Source organism: Manis pentadactyla, chromosome 5 (assembly GCF_030020395.1).
Source record: "Manis pentadactyla isolate mManPen7 chromosome 5, mManPen7.hap1, whole genome shotgun sequence".
In the NCBI taxonomy this organism is placed as follows: Eukaryota; Metazoa; Chordata; class Mammalia; order Pholidota; family Manidae; genus Manis; species Manis pentadactyla.
Genome location: NC_080023.1, coordinates 152317696 through 152344248, shown reverse-complemented (window position 1 = coordinate 152344248; position 26553 = coordinate 152317696). Strand labels below are relative to the sequence as shown.

The window sequence follows — 26553 nt, the reverse complement described above, 5'->3', positions numbered from 1 at the left end:
AACCTTTGGTAACCACGAATTTAAAGCCTGCAATGGCAATAAGTACATATCTTTCAATAGTCACCCTAAATGTAAATGGACTGAATGCACCAATCAAAAGACACAGAGTAATGGAATGGATAAAAAAGCAAGACCCATCTATATGCTGCTTACAAGAAACTCACCTCAAACCCAAAGACATGTACAGACTAAAAGTCAAGGGATGGAAAAACATATTTCAAGCAAACAACAGCGAGAAGAAAGCAGGGGTTGCAGTACTAATATCAGACAAAATAGACTTCAAAACAAAGAAAGTAACAAGAGATAAAGAAGGACACTACATAATGATAAAGGGCTCAGTCAAACAAGAGGATATAACCATTCTAAATATATATGCACCCAACACAGGAGCACCAGCATATGTGAAACAAATACTAACAGAACTAAAGGGGGATATAGACTGCAATGCATTCATTCTAGGAGACTTCAACATACCACTCACCCCAAAGGATAGATCCACCGGGCAGAAAATAAGTAAGGACACGGAAGCACTGAACAACACAGTAGAGCAGATGGACCTAATAGACATCTATAGAACTCTACATCCAAAAGCAACAGGATATACATTCTTCTCAAGTGCACATGGAACATTCTCCAGAATAGACCACATACTAGGCCACAAAAAGAGCCTCAGAAAATTCCAAAAGATTGAAATCCTACCAACCAACTTTTCAGACCACAAAGGCATAAAACTAGAAATAAACTGTACAAAGAAAGCAAAGAGGCTCACAAACACATGGAGGCTTAACAACACGCTCCTAAATAATCAATGGATCAATGACCAAATCAAAATGGAGATCCAGCAATATATGGAAACAAATGACAACAACACTAAGCCCCAACTTCCGTGGGACACAGCAAAAGCAGTCTTAAAAGGAAAGTATATAGCAATCCAAGCATATTTAAAAAAGGAAGAGCAATCCCAAATGAATGGTCTAATGTCACAATTATCGAAAATGGAAAAAGAAGAACAGATGAGGCTTAAGGTCAGCAGAAAGAGGGACATAATAAAGATCAGAGAAGAAATAAATAAAATTGAGAAGAATAAAACAATAGCAAAAATCAATGAAACCAAGAGCTGGTTCTTCGAGAAAATAAACAAAATAGATAAGCCTCTAACCAGGCTTATTAAGAAGAAAAGAAAGTCAACACAAATCAATAGTATCAGAAACGAGAAAGGAAAAATCACGACGGACCCCACAGAAATACAAAGAATTATTAGAGAATACTATGAAAACCTATATGCTAACAAGCTGGGAAACCTAGGAGAAATGGACAACTTCCTAGAAAAATACAACCTTCCAAGACTGACCCAGAAAGAAACAGAAAATCTAAACAGACCAATTACCAGCAACGAAATTGAAGAGGTAATCAAAAAACTACCAAAGAACAAAACCCCCGGGCCAGACGGATTTACCTCAAAATTTTATCAGACATACAGAGAAGACATAATACCCATTCTCCTTAAAGTTTTCCAAAAAATAGAGGAGGAGGGGATACTCCCAAACTCATTCTATGAAGCTAACATCACCCTAATACCAAAACCAGGCGAAGACCCCACCAAAAAAGAAAACTATAGACCAATATCCCTGATGAACGTAGATGCAAAAATACTCAACAAAATATTAGCAAACCGAATTCAAAAATACATCAAAAGAATCATACACCATGACCAAGAGGGATTCATCCCAGGGATGCAAGGATGGTACAACATTCGAAAGTCCATCAACATCATCCACCACATCAACAAAAAGAAAGACAAAAACCACATGATCATCTCCATAGATGCTGAAAAAGCATTTGACAAAGTTCAACATACATTCATGATAAAAACTCTCAGCAAAATGGGAATAGAGGGCAAGTACCTCAACATAATAAAGGCCATTTATGATAAACCCACAGCCAACATTATTTTGAACAGCGAGAAGCTGAAAGCATTTCCTCTGAGATCGGGAACTAGACAGGGATGCCCACTCTCCCCACTATTATTTTTTTTTTTTTTATTTTTTATTGAAGGGTAGTTGACAACAGTATTGCATTACATTAGTTTCAGGTGTACAACACAGTGATTCAACATTTATATACATGATAATTCTAGGTACCAGGTATCACCATACCAAGTTGTTACAATATTTTTTTTTTTTTTTTTTTTTTTTTTTTTTTGTTTTTTTTTTTTTAGATAATTATTTTTTATTGAAGGGTAGTTGACACACAGTATTACATTACATTAGTTTCAGGTGTACAACACAGTGATTCAACATTTATATACATGATAATTCTAAGTACCAGCTATCACCATACCAAGTTGTTACAATATTTTGACTATATTCCTTATGCTATACATTACATCCCGGTTGCTTATTTATTTTACAATTGGAAGTGTGTACTTTTTCTTGGTTGTTGTTGTTAGGGCATCTCTCATTTTTATTGATCAAATGGTCGTTAACAACAATAAAATTCTGTATAGGGGAGTCAATGCTCAATGCACAATCATTAATCCACCCCAAGCCTAATTTTCGTCAGTCTCCAATCTTCTGAAGCATAACGAACAAGTTCTTACATGGAGAACAAATTCTTACATAGTGAATAAGTTACATGGTGAACAGTACAAGGGCAGTCATCACAGAAACTTTTGGTTTTGCTCATGCATTATGAACTATAAACAGTCAGTTCAAATATGAATACACATTTGATTTTTATACTTGATTTATATGTGGATACCACATTTCTCTCTTTATTATTTTTAATAAGATGCTGAGGTGGTAGGTAGATACAACATAAAGGTAGAAAACATAGTTTAGTGTTGTAAGAGAGCAAATGTAGATGATCAGGTGTGTGCCTGTAGACTATGTGTTAATCCAAGCTAGACAAGGGCAATAAAACATCCACATATGCAGAAGATTTCTCTCAGAACAGGGGGGGTGAGGTTCTAAGCCTCACCTCTGTTGATCCCCAATTTCTCACCTGATGACCCCCCAGCGACTGTGCCTGTCTTAGGTTGTTCCTCCCTTGAGGAATCTTACCCGTCTCTGGCTAACCAGTCATCTTCCGGGGCCACACAGGGAAATGTTAAGTTGGTAAGTGAGAGAGAAGCCTTATTGTTTGAAATGGTTAGCTTTTTATTTCTTTGCATATTTATGCCCTGTGGCTTCTATGCCCAGCATTTGTCTTGAGGTATCTTTACCACTTGGAGGAGTTATGATACTCGGTAAATTTGATATGAGGCACGAATTCTATTTAAGAATTCGTTGTAATTAGGAAGAAGAAAAGCTATAGAAGTAGCAGGCGGGAGAAAACATGGGAAGATTGATTATTTCTTTGACATATCTTCTTGTAGAGTAACTTCAGCATGTATATATTTTAAGCTACTACTTAAATTGCGCACACACATTAACATAATAGGAGTATAGTTACATAACCAAAGCATACCTGTAATTACCAGCCATCTCCAGTGAAACCAAGAAAACCAGTTAGGCACCCTAGGCATTTGTGAAAACTTATCAATGATATGATGGTTATTATCTAACTGAATTTGAATAGTTTGAGAAAAATCAGACAAATTAAAACAACCCATTCCTGGGCACTGTTCACATCCCATATGTTCTTTTAACAGTAAATAGTCTGTAGTTGTAAGATTTTGGAGCGCTACAATTTGCACTTCTCCTAATTCTTGGTTGAGTTCCAACAGTATAGATCCAGTCAAATTTGTTGTTTTACTGTATGCACAGGCCAGCTTAGATATCTCCTTCATTCCCATGGCAAGTCCAGGAGCTGGTGGGATGAGTGCATCTACAGCTGTAGCAGTGCGTGGATCTTTGTTGGGGTTTTTTGATGATCATCTTCTGGCATGAGTCTTCCCGAGAGTGCTGATGTTGGAAGTTCTCTTTCATATCGTTTCTTAGTTCATTTTCGGGGTAGCCAAATTAGGCTTTGATCCTCTGTATAAACACAAACAGACCCTTTGCCTACACTTTTATATGTCCTTTATATTATTGTGTAGAACTCATTAGAGGTCACCACATAGGAACTGCATTTTTTTTTTTAATCATTAATCTACACTTACATGACGAATACTTACGAATACTTTGTTTACTAGGCTCTCCCCTATACCAGGTCCCCCCTATATACTCCTTTACAGTCACTGTCCATCAGCGTAGCAACCTGTTGTAGAATCACTACTTGTCTTCTCTGTGTTGTACAGCCCTCCCCTTTCTCCCACCCCGCTATGGATGCTAATCTTAATACCCCCCTACTTCTCCCCCCCTTATCCCTCCCTACCCACCCATCCTCCCCAGTCCCTTTCCCTTTGGTACCTGTTAGTCCATTCTTGAGTTCTGTGATTCTGCTGCTGTTTTGTTCCTTCAGTTTTTCCTTTGTTCTTATATTCCACAGATGAGTGAAATCATTTGGTATTTCTCTTTCTCTGCTTGGCTTGTTTCACTGAGCAAAATACCCTCCAGCTCCATCCATGTTGCTGCAAATGGTTGGATTTGCCCTTTTCTTATGGCTGAGTAGTATTCCATTGTGTATATGTACCACATCTTCTTTATCCATTCATCTATCGATGGACATTTAGGTTGCTTCCAATTCTTGGCTATTGTAAATAGTGCTGCGATAAACATAGGGGTGCACTGATCTTTCTCATACTTGATTGCTGCATTCTTAGGGTAAATTCCTAGGAGTGCAATTCCTGGGTCAAATGGTAAGTCTGTTTTGAGCATTTTGATGTACCTCCATACTGCTTTCCACAATGGTTGAACTAACTTACATTCCCACCAGCAGTGTAGGAGGGTTCCCCTTTCTCCACAGCCTCGCCAACATTTGTTGTTGTTTGTCTTTTGGATGGCAGCCATCCTTACTGGTGTGAGGTGATACCTCATTGTAGTTTTAATTTGCATTTCTCTGATAATTAGCGATGTGGAGCATCTTTTCATGTGTCTGTTGGCCATCTGTATTTCTTTTTTGGAGAACCGTCTGTTCAGTTCCTTTGCCCATTTTTTAATTGGGTTATTTGTTTTTTGTTTGTTGAGGCGTGTGAGCTCTTTATATATTCTGGACGTCAAGCCTTTATCGGATGTGTCATTTTCAAAGATATTCTCCCATACTGTAGGGTTTCTTTTTGTTCTATTGATGGTGTCTTTTGCTGTACAGAAGCTTTTCAGCTTAATATAGTCCCACTTGTTCATTTTTGCTGTTGTTTTCCTTGCCCGGGGAGATATGTCCAAGAAGAGGTCACTCATGTTTATGTCTAAGAGGTTTGTGCCTATGTTTTCTTCCAAGAGTTTAATGGTTTCATGACTTACATTCAGGTCTTTGATTCATTTTGAGTTTACTTTTGTATATGGGGTTAGACGATGGTCCAGTTTCATTCTCCTACATGTAGCTGTCCAGTTTTGCCAGCACCATCTGTTGAAGAGACTGTCATTTCGCCATTGTATGTCCATGGCTCCTTTATCAAATATTAATTGACCATATATGTCTGAGTTAATGTCTGGATTCTCTAGTCTGTTCCATTGGTCTGTGGCTCTGTTCTTGTGCCAGTACCAAATTGTCTTGATTACTATGGCTTTATAATAGAGCTTGAAGTTGGGGAGTGAGATCCCCCCTACTTTATTCTTCTTTCTCAGGATTGCTTTGGCTATTCGGGGTCTTTGGTGGTTCCATATGAATTTTTGAATTATTTGATCCAGTTCATTGAAGAATGTTGCTGGTAGTTTCATAGGGATTGCATCAAATCTGTATATTGCTTTGGGCAGGATGGCCATTTTGACGATATTAATTCTTCCTAGCCATGAGCATGGGATGCGTTTCCATCTGTTAGTGTCCCCTTTAATTTCTTTTAAGAGTGACTTGTAGTTTTCAGAATATAAGTCTTTCACTTCTTTGGTTAGGTTTATTCCTAGGTATTTTATTTTTTTTGATGCAATTGTGAATGGAGTTGTTTTCCTGATTTCTCTTTCTGTTGGTTCATTGTTGGTATATAGGAAAGCCACAGATTTCTGTGTGTTGATTTTGTATCCTGCAACTTTGCTGTATTCCGATATCAGTTCTAGTAGTTCTGGGGTGGAGTCTTTAGGGTTTTTTATGTACAGTATCATGTCATCTGCAAATAGTGACAGTTTGACTTCTTCTTTGCCAATCTGGATTCCTTGTATTTTTTTGTTTTGTCTGATTGCCGTGGCTAGGACCTCTAGTACAATGTTAAATAACAGTGGGGAGAGTGGGCATCCCTGTCTAGTTCCCGATCTCAGCGGAAATGCTTTCAGCTTCTCGCTATTCAATATAATGTTGGCTGTGGGTTTTTCATAGATGGCCTTTATTATGTTGAGGTACTTGCTCTCTATTCCCATTTTGCTGAGAGTTTTTATCATGAATGGATGTTGAACTTTGTCAAATGCTTTTTCAGCATCTATGGAGATGATCATGTGGTTTTTGTCTTTCTTTTTGTTGATGTGGTGGATGATATTGATGGACTTTCGAATGTTGTGCCATCCTTGCATCCCTGGGATGAATCCCACTTGGTCATGGTGTACGATGGTTTTGATGTATTTTTGAATTCGGTTTGCTAAAATTTTGTTGAGTATTTTTGCGTCTACGTTCATCAGGGATATTGGTCTATAGTTTTCTTTTTTGGTGGTGTCTTTGCCTGGTTTTGGTATTAGGGTGATGTTAGCTTCATAGAATGAGTTTGGGAGTATCCCCTCCTCTTCTATTTCTTGGAAAACTTTAAGGAGAATGGGTATTATGTCTTCCCTGTATGTCTGATAAAATTCCGAGGTAAATCCATCTGGCCCGGGGGTTTTGTTCTTGGGTAGTTTTTTGATTACCGCTTCAATTTCGTTGCTGGTAATTGGTCTGTTTAGATTTTCTGTTTCTTTTTGGGTCAGTCTTGGAAGGTTGTATTTTTCTAGGAAGTTGTCCATTTCTCCTAGGTTTCCCAGCTTGTTAGCATATAGGTTTTCATAGTAGTCTCTAATAATTCTTTGTATTTCTGCGGGATCTGTTGTGATTTTTCCTTTCTCATTTCTGATACTGTTGATTTGTGTTGACTCTCTTTTCCTCTTAATAAGTCTGGCTAGAGGCTTATCTATTTTGTTTATTTTCTCGAAGAACCAGCTCTTGGTTTCATTGATTTTTGCTATTGTTTTATTCTTCTCAATTTTATTTATTTCTTCTCTGATCTTTATTATGTCCCTCCTTCTGCTGACCTTAGGCCTCATTTGTTCTTCTTTTTCCAATTTCGATAGTTGTGACATTAGACCGTTCATTTGGGATTGCTCTTCCTTTTTTAAATATGCTTGGAGTGCTATATACTTTCCTCTTAAGACTGCTTTTGCTGCGTCCCACAGAAGTTGGGGCTTAGTGTTGTTGTTGTCATTTGTTTCCATATATTGCTGGATCTCCATTTTGATTTGGTCATTGATCCATTGATTATTTAGGAGCGTGTTGTTTAGCCTCCATGTGTTTGTGAGCCTTTTTGCTTTCTTTGAACAGTTTATTTCTAGTTTAATGCCTTTGTGGTCTGAAAAGTTGGTTGGTAGGATTTCAATCTTTTGGAATTTACTGAGGCTCTTTTTGTGTCCTAGTATGTGGTCTATTCTGGAGAATGTTCCATGTGCACTTGAGAAGAACGTGTATCCTGTTGCTTTTGGATGTAGAGTTCTGTAGATGTCTATTAGGTCCATCTGTTCTAGTGTGTTGTTCAGTGCCTCTGTGTCCTTACTTATTTTCTGTCTGGTGGATCTGTCCTTTGGAGTGAGTGGTGTGTTGAAGTCTCCTAGAATGAATGCATTGCATTCTATTTCCTCCTTTAGTTCTGTTAATATTTGTTTCAGGTATGTTGGTGCTCCTGTATTGGGTGCATATATATTTATAATGGTTATATCCTCTTGATGGACTGAGCCCTTTATCATTATGTAATGTCCTTCTTTGTCTTTTGTTACTTTCTTTATTTTGAAGTCTGTTTTGTCTGATACCAGAATTGCAACACCTGCTTTCTTCTCTCTGTTGTTTGCTTGAAATATCTTTTTCCATCCCTTGACTTTAAGTCTGTGCGCGTCTTTGGGTTTGAGGTGAGTCTCTTGTAAGCAGCATATGGATGGATCTTGCTTTTTTATCCATTCTATTACTCTGTGTCTTTTGATTGGTGCATTCAGTCCATTTACATTTAGGGTGATTATTGAAAGGTATGAATTTATTGCCATTGCAGGCTTTAAGTTTGTGGTTACCAAAGGTTTAGGGTTAGCTTCTTTACTGTCTTACTGTCTAACTTAACTCGCTTGTTGAGCTATTATAAACACAATCTGATGATTCTTTATTTCTCTCCCTTCTTATTCCTCCTCCTCCCTTCTTCATATGTTGGGTGTTTTGTTGTGTGCTCTTTTTAGGAGTGCTCCCATCTAGAGCAGTCCCTGTAGGATGCCCTGTAGAGGTGGTTTGTGGGAGGCAAATTCCCTCAACTTTTGCTTGTCTGGGAATTGTTTAATCCCTCCTTCATATTTAAATGATATTCGTGCTGGATACAGTAGTCTTGGTTCGAGGCCCTTCTGTTTCATTGCATTAAGTATATCATGCCATTCTCTTCTGGCCTGTAGGGTTTCTGTTGAGAAGTCTGATGATAGCCTGATGGGTTTTCCTTTGTAGGTAACCTTTTTTTTCTCTCTGGCTGCTTGTAATACTTTGTCCTTGTCTTTGATCTTTGCCATTTTAATTATTATGTGTCTTGGTGTTGCCCTCCTTGGATCCCTTGTCATGGGAGTTCTGTGTACCTCTGTGGTCTGAGAGGCCATTTCTTCCCCTAGTTTGGGGAAATTTTCAGCAATTATTTCTTCAAAGACATTTTCTATCCCCTTTTCTCTCTCTACTTCTTCTGGAATGCCTATGATTCTTAAATTGTTTCTTTTATATTGATCACTCAGCTCTCTTAAAATTCTTTCATTCCTGGAGATCCTTTTATCTCTCTCTGCATCAGCTTCTCTGCGTTCCTGTTCTCTGTTTTCTAGTCCATTAATGGTCTCTTGCATCTCGTCCATTCTGTTTTGAAGTCCTTCCAGAGCTTGTTTTATTTCTGAATTCTCCTTCCTTAGTTCTTGCATATTTCTCTGCAAGTCCATCAGCATGGTTATGACTTTTGTTTTGAATTCTTTTTCAGGTAGACTGGCTAAATCTATCTCCCCAGATTCCTTCTCAGGGGAAGATGTAGCAGATGCCGAAGCTGTCTGGGTTAGTCTTGTCTGAATCATATTTTTTTGTCTTTTCATGTTGACAGGTGCTATTGACTGTCAGCTGGGAGGGCCAAAATTTTCACTTACTACTGGCCTTTCTTTACTGGGGCAACTGCGACCCCTAGTGGCTTGTGTTGGGTAATTGCGTGTAGAGTGGGTCTTTGTGTCTTGCCTGGCCGGAAGGGAGAAATTTCCCTTTCTGTGGGCGGAATTTGTCTCAGGCTGCTTCTCTGCTTTCGCAGCGCCCGGTGGGGTGATGGATGGGGGGGCTGCTTGACTGTTTGCCTCCGTGAGGGGTCTCAGAGCTGTTGCCCAGGGGGTTAGTGCACCCGGTTTTCCCTGTAATTTCCAGCTGCTGTACTGTGACCTGGGTTGTTTCCGTCAAGCTGTTAAGTCCCTGTCCCTTTAAGACTTTCAAAAAAAAGCCCCCGCTTTTCTTTGTCACAGGGGCATCAGCTTCAGCACCCGCTCTGAGGTCTACCCCCTGTTCTCCCAGTATCCAGGGCCCCCTGGGCTTATACTGTGTCTGCGCTCTGGCCCGGATGGCTGTCTCCCCACTATTATTTAACATAGTACTGGAGGTCCTAGCCACGGCAATCAGACAAAACAAAGAAATACAAGGAATCCAGATTGGTAAAGAAGAAGTTAAACTGTCACTATTTGCAGACGACATGATACTGTACATAAAAAACCCTAAAGACTCCACCCCAAAACATCTAGAACTGATATCGGAATACAGCAAAGTTGCAGGATACAAAATCAACACACGGAAATCTGTGGCTTTCCTATACACTAACAATGAACCAACAGAAAGAGAAATCAGGAAAACAACTCCATTCACAATTGCATCAAAAAAAATAAAATACCTAGGAATAAACCTAACCAAGGAAGTGAAAGACTTATACTCTGAAAACTACAAGTCACTCTTAAGAGAAATTAAAGGGGACACTAACAGATGGAAACTCATCCCATGCTCGTGGCTAGGAAGAATTAATATCGTCAAAATGGCCATCCTGCCCAAAGCAATATACAGATTTGATGCAATCCCTATGAAACTACCAGCAACATTCTTCAATGAACTGGAATAAATAATTCAAAAATTCATATGGAAACACCAAAGACCCCGAATAGCCAAAGCAATCCTGAGAAAGAAGAATAAAGTAGGGGGGATCTCACTCCCCAACTTCAAGCTCTACTATAAAGCCATAGTAATCAAGACAATTTGGTACTGGCACAAGATAGGAGCCACAGACCAATGGAACAGACTAGAGAATCCAGACATTAACCCAGACATATATGGTCAATTAATATTTGATAAAGGAGCCATGGACATACAATGGCAAAATGACAGTCTCTTCAACAGATGGTGCTGGCAAAACTGGACAGCTACATGTAGGAGAATGAAACTGGACCATTGTCTAACCCCATATACAAAAGTAAACTCAAAATGGATCAAAGACCTGAATGTAAGTCATGAAACCATTAAACTCTTGGAAGAAAACATAGGCAAAAACCTCTTAGACATAAACATGAGTGACCTCTTCTTGAACATATCTCCCCGGGCAAGGAAAACAACAGCAAAAATGAACAAGTGGGAGTATATTAAGCTGAAAAGCTTCTGTACAGCAAAAGACACCATCAAGAGAACAAAAAGGATCCCTACAGTATGGGAGAATATATTTGAAAATGACACATCCGATAAAGGCTTGACGTCCAGAATATATAAAGAGCTCACATGCCTCAACAAACAAAAAACAAATAACCCAATTAAAAAATGGGCAGAGGAACTGAACAGACAGTTCTCCAAAAAAGAAATACAGATGGCCAACAGACACATGAAAAGATGCTCCACATCACTAATTATCAGAGAAATGCAAATTAAAACTACAATGAGGTATCACCTCACACCAGTAAGGATGGCTGCCATCCAAAAGACAAACAACAACAAATGTTGGCGAGGCTGTGGAGAAAGGGGAACCCTCCTACACTGCTGGTGGAAATGTAAGTTAGTTCAACCATTGTGGAAAGCAGTATGGAGGTACATCAAAATGCTCAAAACAGACTTACCATTTGACCCAGGAATTGCACTCCTAGGAATTTACCCTAAGAATGCAGCAATCAAGTATGAGAAAGATCAGTGCACCCCTATGTTTATCGCAGCACTATTTACAATAGCCAAGAATTGGAAGCAACCTAAATGTCCATCTATAGATGAATGGATAAAGAAGATGTGGTACATATACACAATGGAATACTACTCAGCCATAAGAAAAGGGCAAATCCAACCATCTGCAGCAACATGGATGGAGCTGGAGGGTATTATGCTCAGTGAAACAAGCCAAGCGGAGAAAGAGAAATACCAAATGTTTTCACTTATCTGTGGAATATAAGAACAAAGGAAAAACTGAAGGAACAAAACAGCAGCAGAATCACAGAACTCAAGAATGGACTAACAGGTACCAAAGGGAAAGGGACTGGGGAGCATGGGTGGGTAGGGAGGGATAAGGGGGGGGAGAAGTAGGGGGGTATTAAGATTAGCATGCATGGGGGGGTAGGAGAAAAGGGAGGGCTGTACAACACTGAGAAGGCAAGTAGTGATTCTACAACATTTTGCTATGCTGATGGACAGTGACTGTAAAGGGGTTTATAGGGGAGACCTGGTATAGGGGAGAGCCTAATAAACATAATATTCGTCATCTAAGTGTAGATTAGTGATACCAAAAACAAAACAAACAAACAAAAAAAAAGGGCAGTTCCTGTGTGGTAACCTCCAATGAGTTCTACACAAGGCTATAAAGGGCATATAAAAGTGTAGGCAAAGGGTCTGTTTGTGTTTACACAGAGGATCAAAGCCTAATTGGGCTACCCCGAAAATGAACTAAGATATGATATGAAAAAGAACTTCCAACATCAGCAGTCTCTGGAAGACTCATGCCAGAAGATGATCATCAAAAAACCCCAACAAAGATCCACACACTGCTACAGCTGTAGATGCACTCATCCCACCAGCTCCTGGACTTGCCATGGGAATGAAGGAGATATCTAAGCTGGCCTGTGCATACAGTAAAACAACAAATTTGACTGGATCTATACTTTTGGAACTCAACCAAGAATTAGGAGAAGTGCAAATTGTAGCGCTCCAAAATCTTACAACTACAGACTATTTACTGTTAAAAGAACAGAAGGGATGTGAACATTCCCCAGGAATGGGTTGTTTTAATTTGTCTGATTTCTCTCAGACTGTTCAAGTTCAGTTGGACAATATCCACCATATCATAGATAAGTTTTCACAAATGCCTAAGGTGCCTAACTGGTTTTCTTGGTTTCACTGGAGATGGCTGGTAATTACAGATATGCTTTGGTTATGTAACTATACACCTATTATGTTAATGTGTGTGCGCAATTTAAGTAGTAGCTTAAAACCTATACATGCTGAAGTTACTCTACAAGAAGATATGTCAAAGAAATAATCAATCTTCCCATGTTTTCTTCTGCCTGCTACTTCTATAGCTTTTCTTCTTCCTTCCTAATTACAACCCTTAAATAGAATTCGTGCCTCATATCTAATTTACCGAGTATCATAATTCTTCCAAGTGGTAAAGATACCTCAAGACAAATGCTGGGCATAGAAGCTACAGGGCATAAATATGCAAAGAAATAAAAAGCTAACCATTTCAAACAATAAGGCTTCTCTCTCATTTACCAACTTTACATTTCCCTGTATGGCCCCGGAAGATGACTGGTTAGCCAGAGACGGGTAAGATTCCTCAAGGGAGGAACAACCTAAGACAGGCACAGTCGCAGGGGGGTCATCAGGTGAGAAATTGGAGATCAACAGAGGTGAGGCTTAGAACCTCACCCCCCCGTTCTGAGAGAAATCTTCTGCATACATGGATGTTTTATTGCCCTTGTCTAGCTTGGATTAACACATAGTCTACAGGCACACACCTGATCATCTACATTTGCTCTCTTACAACACTAAACTGTTTTCTACCTTTATCTTGTATCTACCTACCACTTCAGCATTTTATTAAAAATAATAATAATAAAGAGAGAAATGTGGTATCCACATATAAATCAAGTATAAAAACCAAATGAGTATTCATATTTGAACTGTTTATAGTTCATAATGCATGAGCAAAACCGAAAGTTTCTGTGATGACTGCCTTTGTACTGTTCACTATGTAACTTATTCACTATGTAAGAATTTATTCTCCAAGTAAGAACTTGTTTGTTATGCCTCAGAAGATTGGAGACTGACGAAAATTAGGCTTGGGGTGGATTAATGATTGTGCATTGAGCATTGACTCCCCTATACAGAATTTTATTGTTGTTAACAACCATTTGATCAATAAATATGAGAGATGCCCTCACAAAAAAAAAGTACAGACTTCCAATGGTAAAATAAATAAGTAACCGGGATATAATGTATAGCATAAGGAATATAGTCAAGATATTGTAACAGCTTGGTAGGGTGAAAGCTGGTGCCTAGAATTATGTATACAAATGTTTTATCACTGTGTTGTACACTTGAAACTAATGTAATGTAATATTGTGTGTCAACTACCCTTCAATAAAAAATAATTATCTACAAAAAAAAAAGAAAAAGAAAGAATGCTGTTGGTATTTTGATAGGGATTGCATTGAATCTGTAAATTGCTTTCAGCAGGATGGCCATTTTGACAATATTAATTCTTCCTATCCATGATCACAGGATAGATTTCCATTTATTGGTATCTTCTTTAATTTCTTCCATGAGTATCTTATAGTTTTCAGAGTAAAGGTCTTTCACCTCCTTGGTTAGGTTTATTCCTTAGGTATTTTATTCTTTTTGATGAACTTGTAAATTGAGTTGTTTTCCTGATTTCTTTTTCTGCTAGTTCATTGTTAGTATATAGAAATGTGACAGATCTCTGTGTATTAACTTTATATCCTGCAACTCTGCTGAATTCAGTTATTAATTAGTTCTAATAATTTTTTGGTAGAGTCTTCAGGGTTTTCTACATATAATATCCTATCATCTGCAAATAGTGATAGTTTAATTTTTTCCTTACCAATTTGGATGCCTTTCATCTCTTTGTGTTGTCTGACTGCCATGGCTAGAACTTCCAGTACTATGTTGTCCATTTGGTTTTGACAAATAATCTTCCAGAATCTTAAGTAATTCTGAACCCAAAACCATAGCTCCAATACTTATTTCTCTGTTTTGATTCTATTTTTAATCCTACATTTCAAAATTTACTATCTTCTCATTTTTGTACTCTGTGAGAATTCAGTATGTATGTACAGAATAAATAGTTTAGGCCAGCTTTTTTTCCTCTGGAAAAATTGGTCTGTAGTAAAATGGTATTTTCCCCAAGCTACTGTTAAGAACAGGCTCACTGCATACCTCTAAATAGATTTGTAGACTCTTTGGCCTTTTTCTAAAGCTACTGGTACTTCCCAGAGCAGCATGCTGCTCAAATGTGGATTTTAGCTGCTGTCCTTTCAGGCTCCAATATCAATCCCATATTCTAGTGACTAAATGTTAATGGCAGATTAGGAAGGTTCTCCTATGTGTGCTACCCACCTGCCCCAAATATTTACTGCATTTAATATATAGGCTCTCATTGTGATGTAAAACGGGAGGAGAAAACAAAACTCAAGGGAGCTAGAGATGTATAGATTACAGAGTGATAAGGCCATATGTTAGACCAGACAATGAGGGAGAAAAGGTTAAGAGAGTCTCACTGAACAACTGACTCACATATCTTCTTCATCTAAGAAAGAAAAAAATCATAGAGCTATTTTGGGATGCTCAGAAAAAAATTAAAATTATTATCTACTACCTGTTTTACAGTAAGTTTTATATATGGGTTTTGGGGTGGGACACATTTCTGGACTTGAGAATGCTGTATCTGGGCTTGGGATAAAAGTCCACATTTCATCTGGAGGTAGCATAGAGGTAATCAAAATCCCCATGATTTCTTTCTTCTCTAATTTCTTTTTGCCCCACTTGTAAGAGAGATGTATTATATATTCCAAAGCTGATACCTTCCAAATTCCTTTATAGCAGAGGTCTTGATCATAATCCTGCCAGAATGAAACAACTATCCTACAGCTGGCTGCAAAATATGATACTGCTATGAATAAACCCCAGATGCCTGAAAAGTAATTCATTCAAGAAAAGAAAAAGAAATGACATGGGTACTACTTGGCCTGCTCTACATTAAAACGATCACTTTAATTTTAACAAGGGATACTGAAGTAGTAGTTCTTTGCAGTTCAGATAAAAAAGGCTGACCCCATTACTGTCTCAAACGTCTCCCAACTCTGCCTACAGAATCCAGGTAAAGATTTGTGCCGCCTCAGAGTAACAGGTATCTCCAAAAGCATCTGGCTTGGGAAATATGATATATAGGGAAAGGACAATGAGTAAACATGAGTACTAGCTATGCTATCTCTAGAAGTTTATTCAAATCAACAAAACACAGATTAGTGACTTGGATCAAGTAAATGGTCTACACACTTAATAATGGAATCTTATGTGAGAATACAAAATTCCATACTGATTATTTGGTTTAAGTTTATCAAGAAAGCTTTACAGATTTTAAACATAAGCTAAACTAAGCAACACTAGCTTTACAACAATGGAAGACCCAGTCAGAGGGGGAGAGATCCCTCCAGACACACCCCGTCTTCCATCCCTTGAACTCCTGATGTTGACATTGAAAATTAACTTTAAACTTTATGTTTCAATTTTGTATTTATTTGTATTAGAGAAAAACAGTGGGAGAGGAAAAGTCTTATCTTATTGAGTAAGGTTCCTATTTTTAAAAAAAACAAAGTAGCCTCTGTTTTTGGAGGTCCTAATTAGTTTCAATAAACAGTACTTAAATTAGCAGATATTCATTAACTACCAGAAACAAAGAAAAGGACTGCTAAGAAAGACTGCTTTACACCACCAATGGAGAAAAATATTCTCAAGAGTAAACCAATCTGATCATAAACTCCACAAAAGAGGGCTTCTAGTATTAGTAACTTTGCCAAAAATACTCCAATATGATTAAAAACAAAATGAAAAGGAAATAGGAAAAACAACCAATCCCCTCCCCTTTCACCCAGAGAAGCACCAATCAAGGAAATTGAGGGGTGGGGGGTAAAATCTCTCAACCTAGGCACAGTTGCACTACAACAGGTCACAAGACTCATATTACTTGGGGCACTGTTAATGCCATGAGGACAGATGTCATACAAACACCAGCAAAGGCTTACAAGGCCAAAGGGCCCAGATAAGTAATACGAGGAGTGAGCTCCACTTCCACCCAGGATTAGAAGAGGAGAAAAGGGGGATAAGGGAAAATGAGCTCACAGAAACAAGATGTGGATACCAGGTGCTTCATCTAAATATGTGGGTTCAATATGTGGTTGGTTTTATTATGGGCATCACCCATCAAAGCATGGAAAAGCGGGAAAGCTACCTGAGTCTTCCCCAGGGGTAAAAAGAGTATTTTACTTTGTACAGGGTAAACATTAATAACTTTAACTGTCATGGATTAACTGTAAGGCATATTCAAAAACATACCGTACAACAAAACCACGATTTCATAGAAATTACTGTTTAGTACTAAACTATAAAAAGTAGAGTCACTTTCAACACAACTAAATAACATTAAACTAGGTGGCACAAGATTGGGACGGCAAGTAGATTAGTGATTACCAGGAGGTGTGGAGACTGGGGAATAGGGAGTGCTGGGCTCCTTTTGGAATCAGAAATATTCTGGAATTAGACAGTGGCTATGGTTGCACAAGCTTGTGAATGTGCTGAGAACCACTGACGTGGCGCTTTAAAAAGCTGGATTTTATGGTAATTAAAAGAAACCGGTGGTACACATACACCGCGTAGATCAAAACCGCGACAGATTAATGAAGTTTGGGAAATCTGCCTTACAAATAGGGAGTAGGCACCAGGAGTCTGCGGACGTGGGCGGACAGTGTCAGGCGGGGGTGAGGCTCGGCCTCAGCTCTCTGGGGGACCCAATTCTCTCCAGAGGTGACGAAGCCGGACGCGGATGCGCCGCCTCGTCCTTCCCACGCTAGTCAACCACCAGGGCTCCTCTGGTCTCCTCAGCATCCGCTGACACCCCAATTTCGAGCACTTCTCTTCCCTTTCGGACGTAACGGGGGCCCTTCAGCCTTTCTTCTCCCGCCGTCCCGACCCCGGCACACGGTCCTGGGAGCGCCCCGCGCGGCCGTCTCGGGCCCCACAGCCTGCGGCCCCCTCGGACGCCCCTTCTCCCGCGCCGCTGCCCCCTACCCCTCGGGCTGTCCCTGCCCCTCAGGCCGTCCTCACAGGCCGCTTCTCAGCGCCCGGCCGCCTTCCGTACCTGCCTTCTCCGCGCCGCCGTCCCAGCGGCTGGAGGTGGGGCCATCTCCCTGTGCACTCCGCAGGGCCATGTCCCGGGGGCCCGGGCCCGGGCCCGAGCCCCGGCTGGTAGCAGAGCCGAAAGAAGACGCGGCTGCGGCCTCGGGACCCTGCGCCGGCTCCGCTGGGGAGGATCGGCTCGCTCAGCCCGCGGCGCACAGGCGCGTAGGCGTCCCCGCTCGGGCTCCGCCCCCGCGCTGGTACGTGACCGTCCTCTACGCAGGGCGAGCGACAGTCGCCGGGGTACGCGCGCAGGCGCCCTAGGCGGCGAGAGGAAAGAGCGTCCGGAGCCCACCAGGGAGGGGTCTCGGACAGGTGTGTTGAGCCCACATTTTTTTTCTTTTCTTTTCTTTTTATCTGTGAAACGACACTGATGAAACTGATGAAGGGACTCAACTCACAGGATTGTTGAGTAAATGCTTATAACACTGCAAAGCATATGTAACTACTCTCCAATTATGAGTTGTTTTTGCTTACCAAGGATTTTTAACTTCTGGCTCACCTCCCCACACGTACTCCTGTCATCATACTTGACGACTTAAAGGTTTAGCGCAACCACCACATAAGGCTGCGCAGGTTGTGCATTGCAGAAAGCCAGGAGGAACATTTCACATAGACGATTATGTGAGCAGCGCCCCTTTTCAGTTATACAAAAAAAATGGCCACTCATTCAAAACGAACTTTTGTCTATCGGGTCTTTGACCTCTTCTCCAATGACAGTCCTTTCTGTCCAATAGGCCACACATTCCCTCTGTCCCATCTCTGCTGTTGTGGCCGGAAAATGCCCCCACCTTCCTATTCTCTAAAGCTTGTTGCTCCCTACTCTGAAGTTTACATGATTCTGGTTTGTGGAGTTCTTAATTCTCCCAAGACTTACCCTCCATGGAACTCATTACTATTGGCCCCTCTTGGTTTCATGCTCATTCTTTCAACCCAGGTTCCATGGTCCACCATTACATTGTAAATCCTTTTTCAAAAACTCCTCTGAGTAGCTTTCATGAGCGAAAAGATGACTCTTAGTTTGATTACTAAAACTAATATTCATTATGCTAAAATTAGAAATCCCCAAACCTAGCTCTTCCTTAATCGCAACTGACAAATCTTACAATTCCATTCATAATCTAGTTAATAAACTTGGTTAATTAAATTCCTTTGAACATCTGAAACTGCATTTATAAATTTAATAATTCACTTTCCTTTTCTAAGTACAATTTTCTAACAAAGCCTTTTGAGTCTTTACACATAATTCTTGTATGAAATAAAACTTACAAATATATGCATCATGAGTTCTTTTAAATGTGTCAATACAAATTTAGTAAGATTTCAACTTGAAATCACAAGTCTAAATCCATTATTCAAATACACATTTTTAATTAGTACAAGAATATTAGAATTCTCAAAATTGTAAGAATTTAAAGTATCAATTTACATAGCCCCCTTAATGCAAAATAATAGCACTAGGAGTTTAAATCTTTTCTAGTCTATATTCTAAATTGTAGTCGAAGTTAAAAGATGCTTGCTGTCAAAACCGAAAGTTTCTGTGATGACTGCCCTTGTACTGTTCACCATGTAACTTATTCACTATGTAAGAATTTGTTCTCCAGGGAAGAACTTGTTCACTATGCTTTAGAAGATTGGAGACTGACGAAAATTAGGCTTGGGGTGGATTGATGATTGTGCATCGAGCATTGACTCCCCTATACAGAATTTTATTGTTGTTAACAACCATTTGATCAATAAATATGAGAGATGCCCTCTCAAAAAAAAAAAAAGTACAGACTTCCAATTGTAAAATAAGTAAGTAACCAGGATGTAATGTATAGCATAAGGAATATAGTCAAAATATTGTAACAACTTTGTATGGTGATAGCTGGTAGCTAGAATTATCATGTATATAAATGTTGAATCACTGTGTTGTACACCTGAAACTAATGTAATACTGTGTGTCAACTACCCTTCAATAAAAAATAATTAAAAAAAAAAAAAGATGCTTGCTGTCCTCAAGAAAGAATTAAGCCATCCGGACTTGGGAGTAACATGCTCAATGTGGGGTATTTATTCCCTGACTTTCAGTTACTGTGTCACACTGTGAGCCAGCTGGATTCTTGTCTGTGGTAGTGATGGGACAGTGACACACTTCCCCTCCCCACAATCACAACCCTAGGACTAAGTGTAAGGCGTAGGCCAGTTCTCATCCTCTGTAAAACAAGGAAGTGGCTGGCTTTCAGGGAAAAAGGACACGGTCAAGCTATTGCCAAGTGGTCAGTAAGATGAACAAGGTATCCCACGGAAACAACCAGTTCCTGTTTCCAGGCTGGTATTCCCATCTTCTGGGCAGCACATTATCTAATTGCAGTTCATCACTGTGGAGCTCTAAATGATGTGACCAGGAATGCAATTATTTTGCCCTATAATTCCCCTTGCCCCCTCTTTTAAAGGAGCTCCAAGTGGCAGAGAAGAATTTTTAAAGTGTTCCTGGGCCAACAGAAACCAGCCTGATTCAAGCATTGTTATGGTCATCCCACTGCCCTGTGGCCTGGACTTTTAGCCTGCAGGTGAACCAGACCCAGCCACGAGGCTCAGGACACTAGGAAGCATGAGTATCTTGGAAGACTATAAATCACAAACATAGAGATTATTGAACTCGTTTGTTTGCTCAACAACTGTTTGTGGTCCTTAACCAGACCAGGCCTATGCTGAAATCCAACATAACAAAGCTTTATTCTCTGCTCTCCAGGACAGCTCAGGTTGGTAGGTGAGATGGCCTTTTCAACTTACAAGAAGTGACAAGTTCTAGGAGACGGGGAGGAAGCTTAAGAGTGTTGTAGAAGCCTAAAGAGGGAATCCAACCACACATAGGAGGAGGACAAGGTGTTGGAGGAAACTCTCTTGAGGTAGTGATTTCTAAGCATATAGAGAGTGATGGGTAGCAGAGTGTCAGTTGATGTATGGAAGAGCATTTTAGACTGAGAAAATAGCACAAGCGTTGTGAAGCTAAGAATACAAATCACAGTCTAGAAACAGTAAGTGGTTTAGTATTCTTACAGCACAGTATCAAGGAGAAAGTGGAATTTGACACCAGTGAGGGCAGAAAAGTATACGACATGTCATGCAAGACCTCTTAAACCATACTCAAGTCTGGACCAGATGGAGCTAGCATGGTGGAATTAAAGAATTTTAGCACTGAATGTGGTCATTGATGTCATCTAGATTAATCCTCATCTGCAATATAAGAATCACCTCCAGTTACCCACACATAATTATGGACCCTGTGCCAGGCTGTGAGCTGGGATATAGTGACAAATGTTTAGTCGCTCAGCTTCTGATGGGGAAGAGAGACAAGTAACCAGGCAATGGTAAAGCCAAATGAAGATGGGTCACGCTGGGGACTATCTAAAAGGCTGAGAGAACATGTAAAATCCCAGAACCATAGAGATTGATGACTGAGTGTAGGGTACAAGGAAATCAGGTCTTTGTGGTAGGCAGAATTAAAAGATTGTACCCAAGATTCCCACTCCATGCTGTACATGCCTATGTAATTCCTTCCCCTTGAGTGTGGACAGGACCTGTGAATATGATAGGATTTCACTCTTGTGATTAGGTGATATGTGGCAAAGATGAAGGGATTCTGCACATGTAATGAAGGTCTCAAATCGGTTGACTTTTGAGGTAGTCAATAGGAATATTGGCCTGGGTTAACCTACTCAGGCAAATCCTTTAAAAGAAGGTGCCGACCTTCCCTGAAGGAGAAATTCAAAGCAGCAGAGATATTCTCCTGTTGGCCTTTAAGAAAACTTCTATGTCATGGAGAGGGCCACATGGCAGGGGACGACAGGCAGCCTGCAGGAGTGGAAGGCTTCAGTCCTACTCCCCAAGGAACTGCATTCAGCTAACAGTAAGCTTGAAAAGGCTCCTGAGCCTCAGCTGAGGTCAAAGAGTTGGCCAATAGCTTGATTTTACCCTGAGTAGGGGACCCAGCTAACCTACACTTGGGAGCCTGGACCTCAGAAACTGAGATAATAAATATGTGGTATTTTCATATAGAGCAAGTGACTGAAAACCTCACCAAAAATAAAATTGCTCAGGCTTGGACTGGCTCAGGTAACTGAAGGTTCTTGCCTGTCTGCACCCCCTCTCAGCCCACCTTTTCGTGTTGACTCTACTTTCCCACAGGCCTTGGGGCAAAAACATGACCAGCAGCCCCAAGTCTTACATTTTATCTGACCCTGTGGCATACAGCTGCATTTCCAAGAAAATTCTTGACATTTCTCACTGGCTGTCATCTGCCTAGGTCTGAGCCAGTCACTGTGGCCACTAATTGCTGACTGACTAGACCAGAGTGTCATACTCCACCTTGAGCCAGGGGTGGAGCCCTGTCCAAAACCGTGAGGCTGAGTGGCAAAGAAGTAGAAGAGATTTTTAGTGACTGCACTGGGATTTATAATACACACCTTTAATTAATCAGTTTTCCTTTAAGTAACACCCTGCTTCTTGTATAGTATATAGACGTCAAGTAGTAGATTCCAACTTCCTCCCTTGTTCTTCATGCTGTTGTCATATACTAGACTTTCTACTTAAATCTTCCCTTCTCTTCCCCCTCTTCTCCATCACCCCTGCCCCCATCCTACACTTGCAGACCACTTATTACATTGTCACTACAGATTAGTTTGTATTTTCTATCAAATGGATAAACTCATACAGGATGTAGTCTTTTCTCTGGCTTTCACTCAGCATCATTAAGGTTAATTCATGTTGCATGTATTAAGCTTACTCCTTTTTATTGCTCAGTATTTCATCATAGGGATATACAATTCATTTATCCATTTTATTTTTACAAGTTATAAATACATACTCTCATTGCTAATATTTTTGCTTTAGACCAGGAATTAGCAAGGGATGGCTTATTCACAAGACAAAACCAGCCCACTGCCTTATTATGTACAATTCATAAGTTAAGAATGGCTTTTACAACTTCAAATGACTGGAAAAAAACAAACCCCAAAGCAGAATAATTTGTGGCACATAAAAATTATATGGAATTAATCTCGAGTCCATTAAGTTTTATTGAAACACAGCCACATTAGTTTACCTATTGTCTAAGACCTCTTTCATGCTACAACAGAACAGAAATCAAGACCCACAAAACCTAAAGTAAGTATCTGCTCCCTTACAAAGTTTGCTGACCTCCTTTAGACTTGTTACTTTTAACACAAAACATTAAAAATTTTACTTTCATTTATTCAATTTCCATACTCTTAATTCCATCATGCAGATCCAAGTCTCTCTGGTATCATATTCTGTCTACTGGACCAAACTTCCTTTAATATTTCTTGTAGAGTAGGTGCTCTGGCAATGCATTCCTTGTTTTTGTCTGAGAAAGGCTTTATTTCACCTTTTTGAAAGATATTTTCACTGGGTATAGGATTTGGGGTTGACAGGTTTTTTTTTTCTTTCATCACTAAATCCATTCCTTTTGTCTTCTAGCTTGCATGGTCAGATTCTTAGTTTTCTCTGTATGTGTCATTTTTCCTCTGGGCTGCTTTTGTCTTTTGTTCTAGCATTTTGAACACGCTATGCCTAATTGTGTGTGTATAGGTCCTTAATGTTATAAAATTCCCAACTTTTATTTCTTCAAATATTTTTCTTATACAATTTTATTTGGTCTCATGCTCTAGCAATCCATGAAAGCAGCATGCCCCAGGTAGCTACTGCAACTTCAGCATGGGACCCAGAAGGAACCATATGGAGCAAATGGAGTCCAATCAATACAGGGACATATCCAGCCCAGCCCAACCCATCCTTAATCTGCTTGGCTGAACCTGGTTTAGATCTGTTGAACTATAGCTGACCTAGAGATCTGCATGAGGATGAATGTTTTTGTTGTGAGGACTAGAGCGAGAAAAAGCAAGATAAAGTTTTTATCTGTAATGACTGGTTGGAAACCTGGACAGTGATTCCTGGCAGTGCAGCTATGCAAATCTGTTCAGGAAGCAGAACTGAGCCAAGAGATGGGTGCTGACCCTGGGTGTGGGCTCTGCAGCTCAAACTTGCTAAGGCTGGCCTCTCCCTAGCCAGGCCCAGCAGCCCCTCCTCTAAGAAAGTTTCCCTGAACACTCTCCCTTCCCCAAGAGTTCAGGACTCCCTTCTTTCTGTGATGTTTATCTTAACCTCATCTCCCAGAGGCAACTACAACTAATGTATTTCTTTCCTCTTAAAAGCAGCCTTTTCAGTTTTCTACCCTGAAAGGCCCAGAGGCTATCTCCCTGAGGGCATTCAAACTCTAGCCCCTAGCCTCTAAGGACCATCTGTACCCAAGCCTGTTGTAGTGGGTGCCACTGTTGACTTTAATATCCACTTCCTTCAGGATGAATTCTGTCTTCCTTTCTGCCATCTGGGAATTTCCATTTCTTTCTTTGAAATTGGCTACTTATTTGAAAGTAAATTGTTATTTCAGTTAGCATCCTCATGTATTTGGAGTAGGAGGTGGGTACCTTACTTGAGTTGACTCAGTCTACCAGGCTGATTAGCCATCTCATTTTTTCCTGGGTAACTCCCCACCACCACCAATACAGTTGAAATTATCCCAGTTATTTCTGTTTTTCTATTTGACAATAACGTTTCCCCATGGGCTTGTGTCTCCTCTCTCAATCTTCAGTGTTTAGCAGAGTGCCAGGTTCATGGATACCAACTAGTGTTTAAAGGCCATCTTACATTAACAGATGAACTCTGGAAAGATCAGTCAAGGTAAGTGTGTAAAGAAACCTGGGCTGATGGGATGGAGCTGAGTGGGTGAGCAGGAACAGAATGATGTATATACATCAGGGTGAGGAGAGCTACTGAGTATTTAGGATTCTTCACAGGAAATTCACATGGAGTTCCCAGATCTGTTCAACACAAAGAAGCAAGGTTCCCCCTTTCTACATAAACCGAAAAATGTTTGTCTATAGTTAAGACTGACTCAGAAAACCACTTAGCAGCTGCTGTTTTCCTTTTTCTCATTAGAGCAAGAAAACTATCAAAGCAGGTGATGCAAGAATGAAGCTGACACAGAAACACCCAATCCCCTCAAGAACATCTCCAAGAAATGGATTGGCCACCCCTTAAACTCCCATCTTGGGGTACCTGGGGAAGAGCTTCTTATAATGAGGCCACTAAGAGTCCCTGGTGATCATGGCTACAGGGAGGCAATTCCAAACTGTAATTTGCTATAGTGCAAAAGTATCTGGCTTTCACTAGAGAAATTACAAATTCAGAGGAGACAGGGCGATAGAATTTTAAAGGAAAGGATGAGATGAGGTGGGAACAGGGCAAGCTGGCCGTCGTGTAAATCAGAAACCTGACTTGCACCTATTGAATATGTCATATATAATATGTGAATTTTTTTTCTTATAGAACAAGACACTTTACTGCCATCTACTGTAAAACTGTAGGAATACATACATAAACCTATGGCATTGGTATAGATGTAGCATCCCTTTTCTTCTATACATATTCTGCCCAGCTAGACAATTCAAGAGTGAAAACATTTAGTCCAGCTCTACTTATGTCAGACACTGTGCTAGGCACTTTCCAAACATTTGCCATCTAACCTGAAACACCACCCATTTAAGAACTAGGTAATTACAACTCAATTTTACAAATGAAGAAATATTTGGGACCTCTGAGGCAGAAGGGAAGATATAATCAAGAAAGGGCAAAAGGGGCTTCATTTATATTGGTAATATAGTCTTAAGTGAAGATTCATGGGTGTGTTACAGCTTCTTTATAGCTCAATACATGATAATGTCTAAAATGCTTTTACAATAAGAATTTAAATCACTTCTGAAGACTCAGATGAGTTAAGTAACTCATCCAAAACCTACAGCCAGACAGAACTCTGCCTAGAACTCTGCCTAGAACCAGGACATCTGCAACTCCTTTGGGTTGCTTCTCTGATGTGGTTAAATTTAGCACAGAATCATACTTCTGTGTTATGGTTATCTTGGGAAGTCCCTGTCTACATTAATACTGGCTCCAGAACCAGGCTTTCTTCTGCAAGTCTATATATATCTATTCAACTTGGAGAATATTCTGAATTTTATGTCATACACAAGGGTGGAAAACAGGAATTTTGAGCATCTACATCTACTAAATAGGTCAGGATCACTGCTTAACTTTTAGCCACAAACAATTTCACGAACGGTTCATTAAACATGTTCTTGTCATGTTAATTCAGTCTGGTTTGTGGCTTTAATTACAACTGAAAATGCTCTTCTGATCTTGAGATGCTCTTTATGCAACAATACTTCCATTAGTTTATTGTGTCGGGGAGATGGAAGTAGAAGAGGATTGGATTACTACTATTTATTGAGCATCTTTATGAGCCCAGTATGGGTGGCTAAGCATTTCCCTTCCATTCAATCATCTTCAAAACTGATGGATATTGGTTCACTTAAAAAAAAAAAGGTGTTTATGAGAATGTACAGATTAGTAAGATATACAAGGTCACCAGGAAGTTTACATGCGGGTGGGGAGACAATAAATAAAAATAATACAATAAAACCTCAGGTGTTCTAAAGAAAAAGGGCATGGGGATAATGATAGGGAAGCAGGGAGAGGTGATGTTAGGTAGGGTGTTGCAGTAGCTAGGATCAAGGTTTTTAGACCCAGTTTTTGAAGAGGGAACCAGGGACTACCTTACTTCAACTTCAAAGCCTTTTGGTTAACTTTTTCCTTAAGCAGGAAAACACATTAGGAAGACAGCCTCTCTAGCACGCATGTTACCAGCGGATCAGTCACAATCCCTACAGCTGAGGCACAAGGGAGGAGAAAATTACCAGCAGGGAAGTAGGCAATGACTGATGATTAAACAGCTACTTCAAACCTGATTATAATCTAGGGAGAGAA

General features: G+C 40.0%; 1 protein-coding gene across 1 annotated transcript in view; it reads right to left on the bottom strand.

Annotated features, from left to right (window-relative positions):
- Nucleotides 1-17847, bottom strand: part of TBC1D20 (TBC1 domain family member 20) — a 33543-nt gene extending 15696 nt beyond the window's left edge. The window contains exon 1 of the mRNA XM_036924796.2: nt 17630-17847. Within this exon, the coding sequence (XP_036780691.1) occupies nt 17630-17699 (70 nt within the window). The 5' untranslated portion in view covers nt 17700-17847. The remainder of the gene's footprint in view (nt 1-17629) is intronic.
- Nucleotides 17848-26553: the final 8706 nt, after the last annotated feature.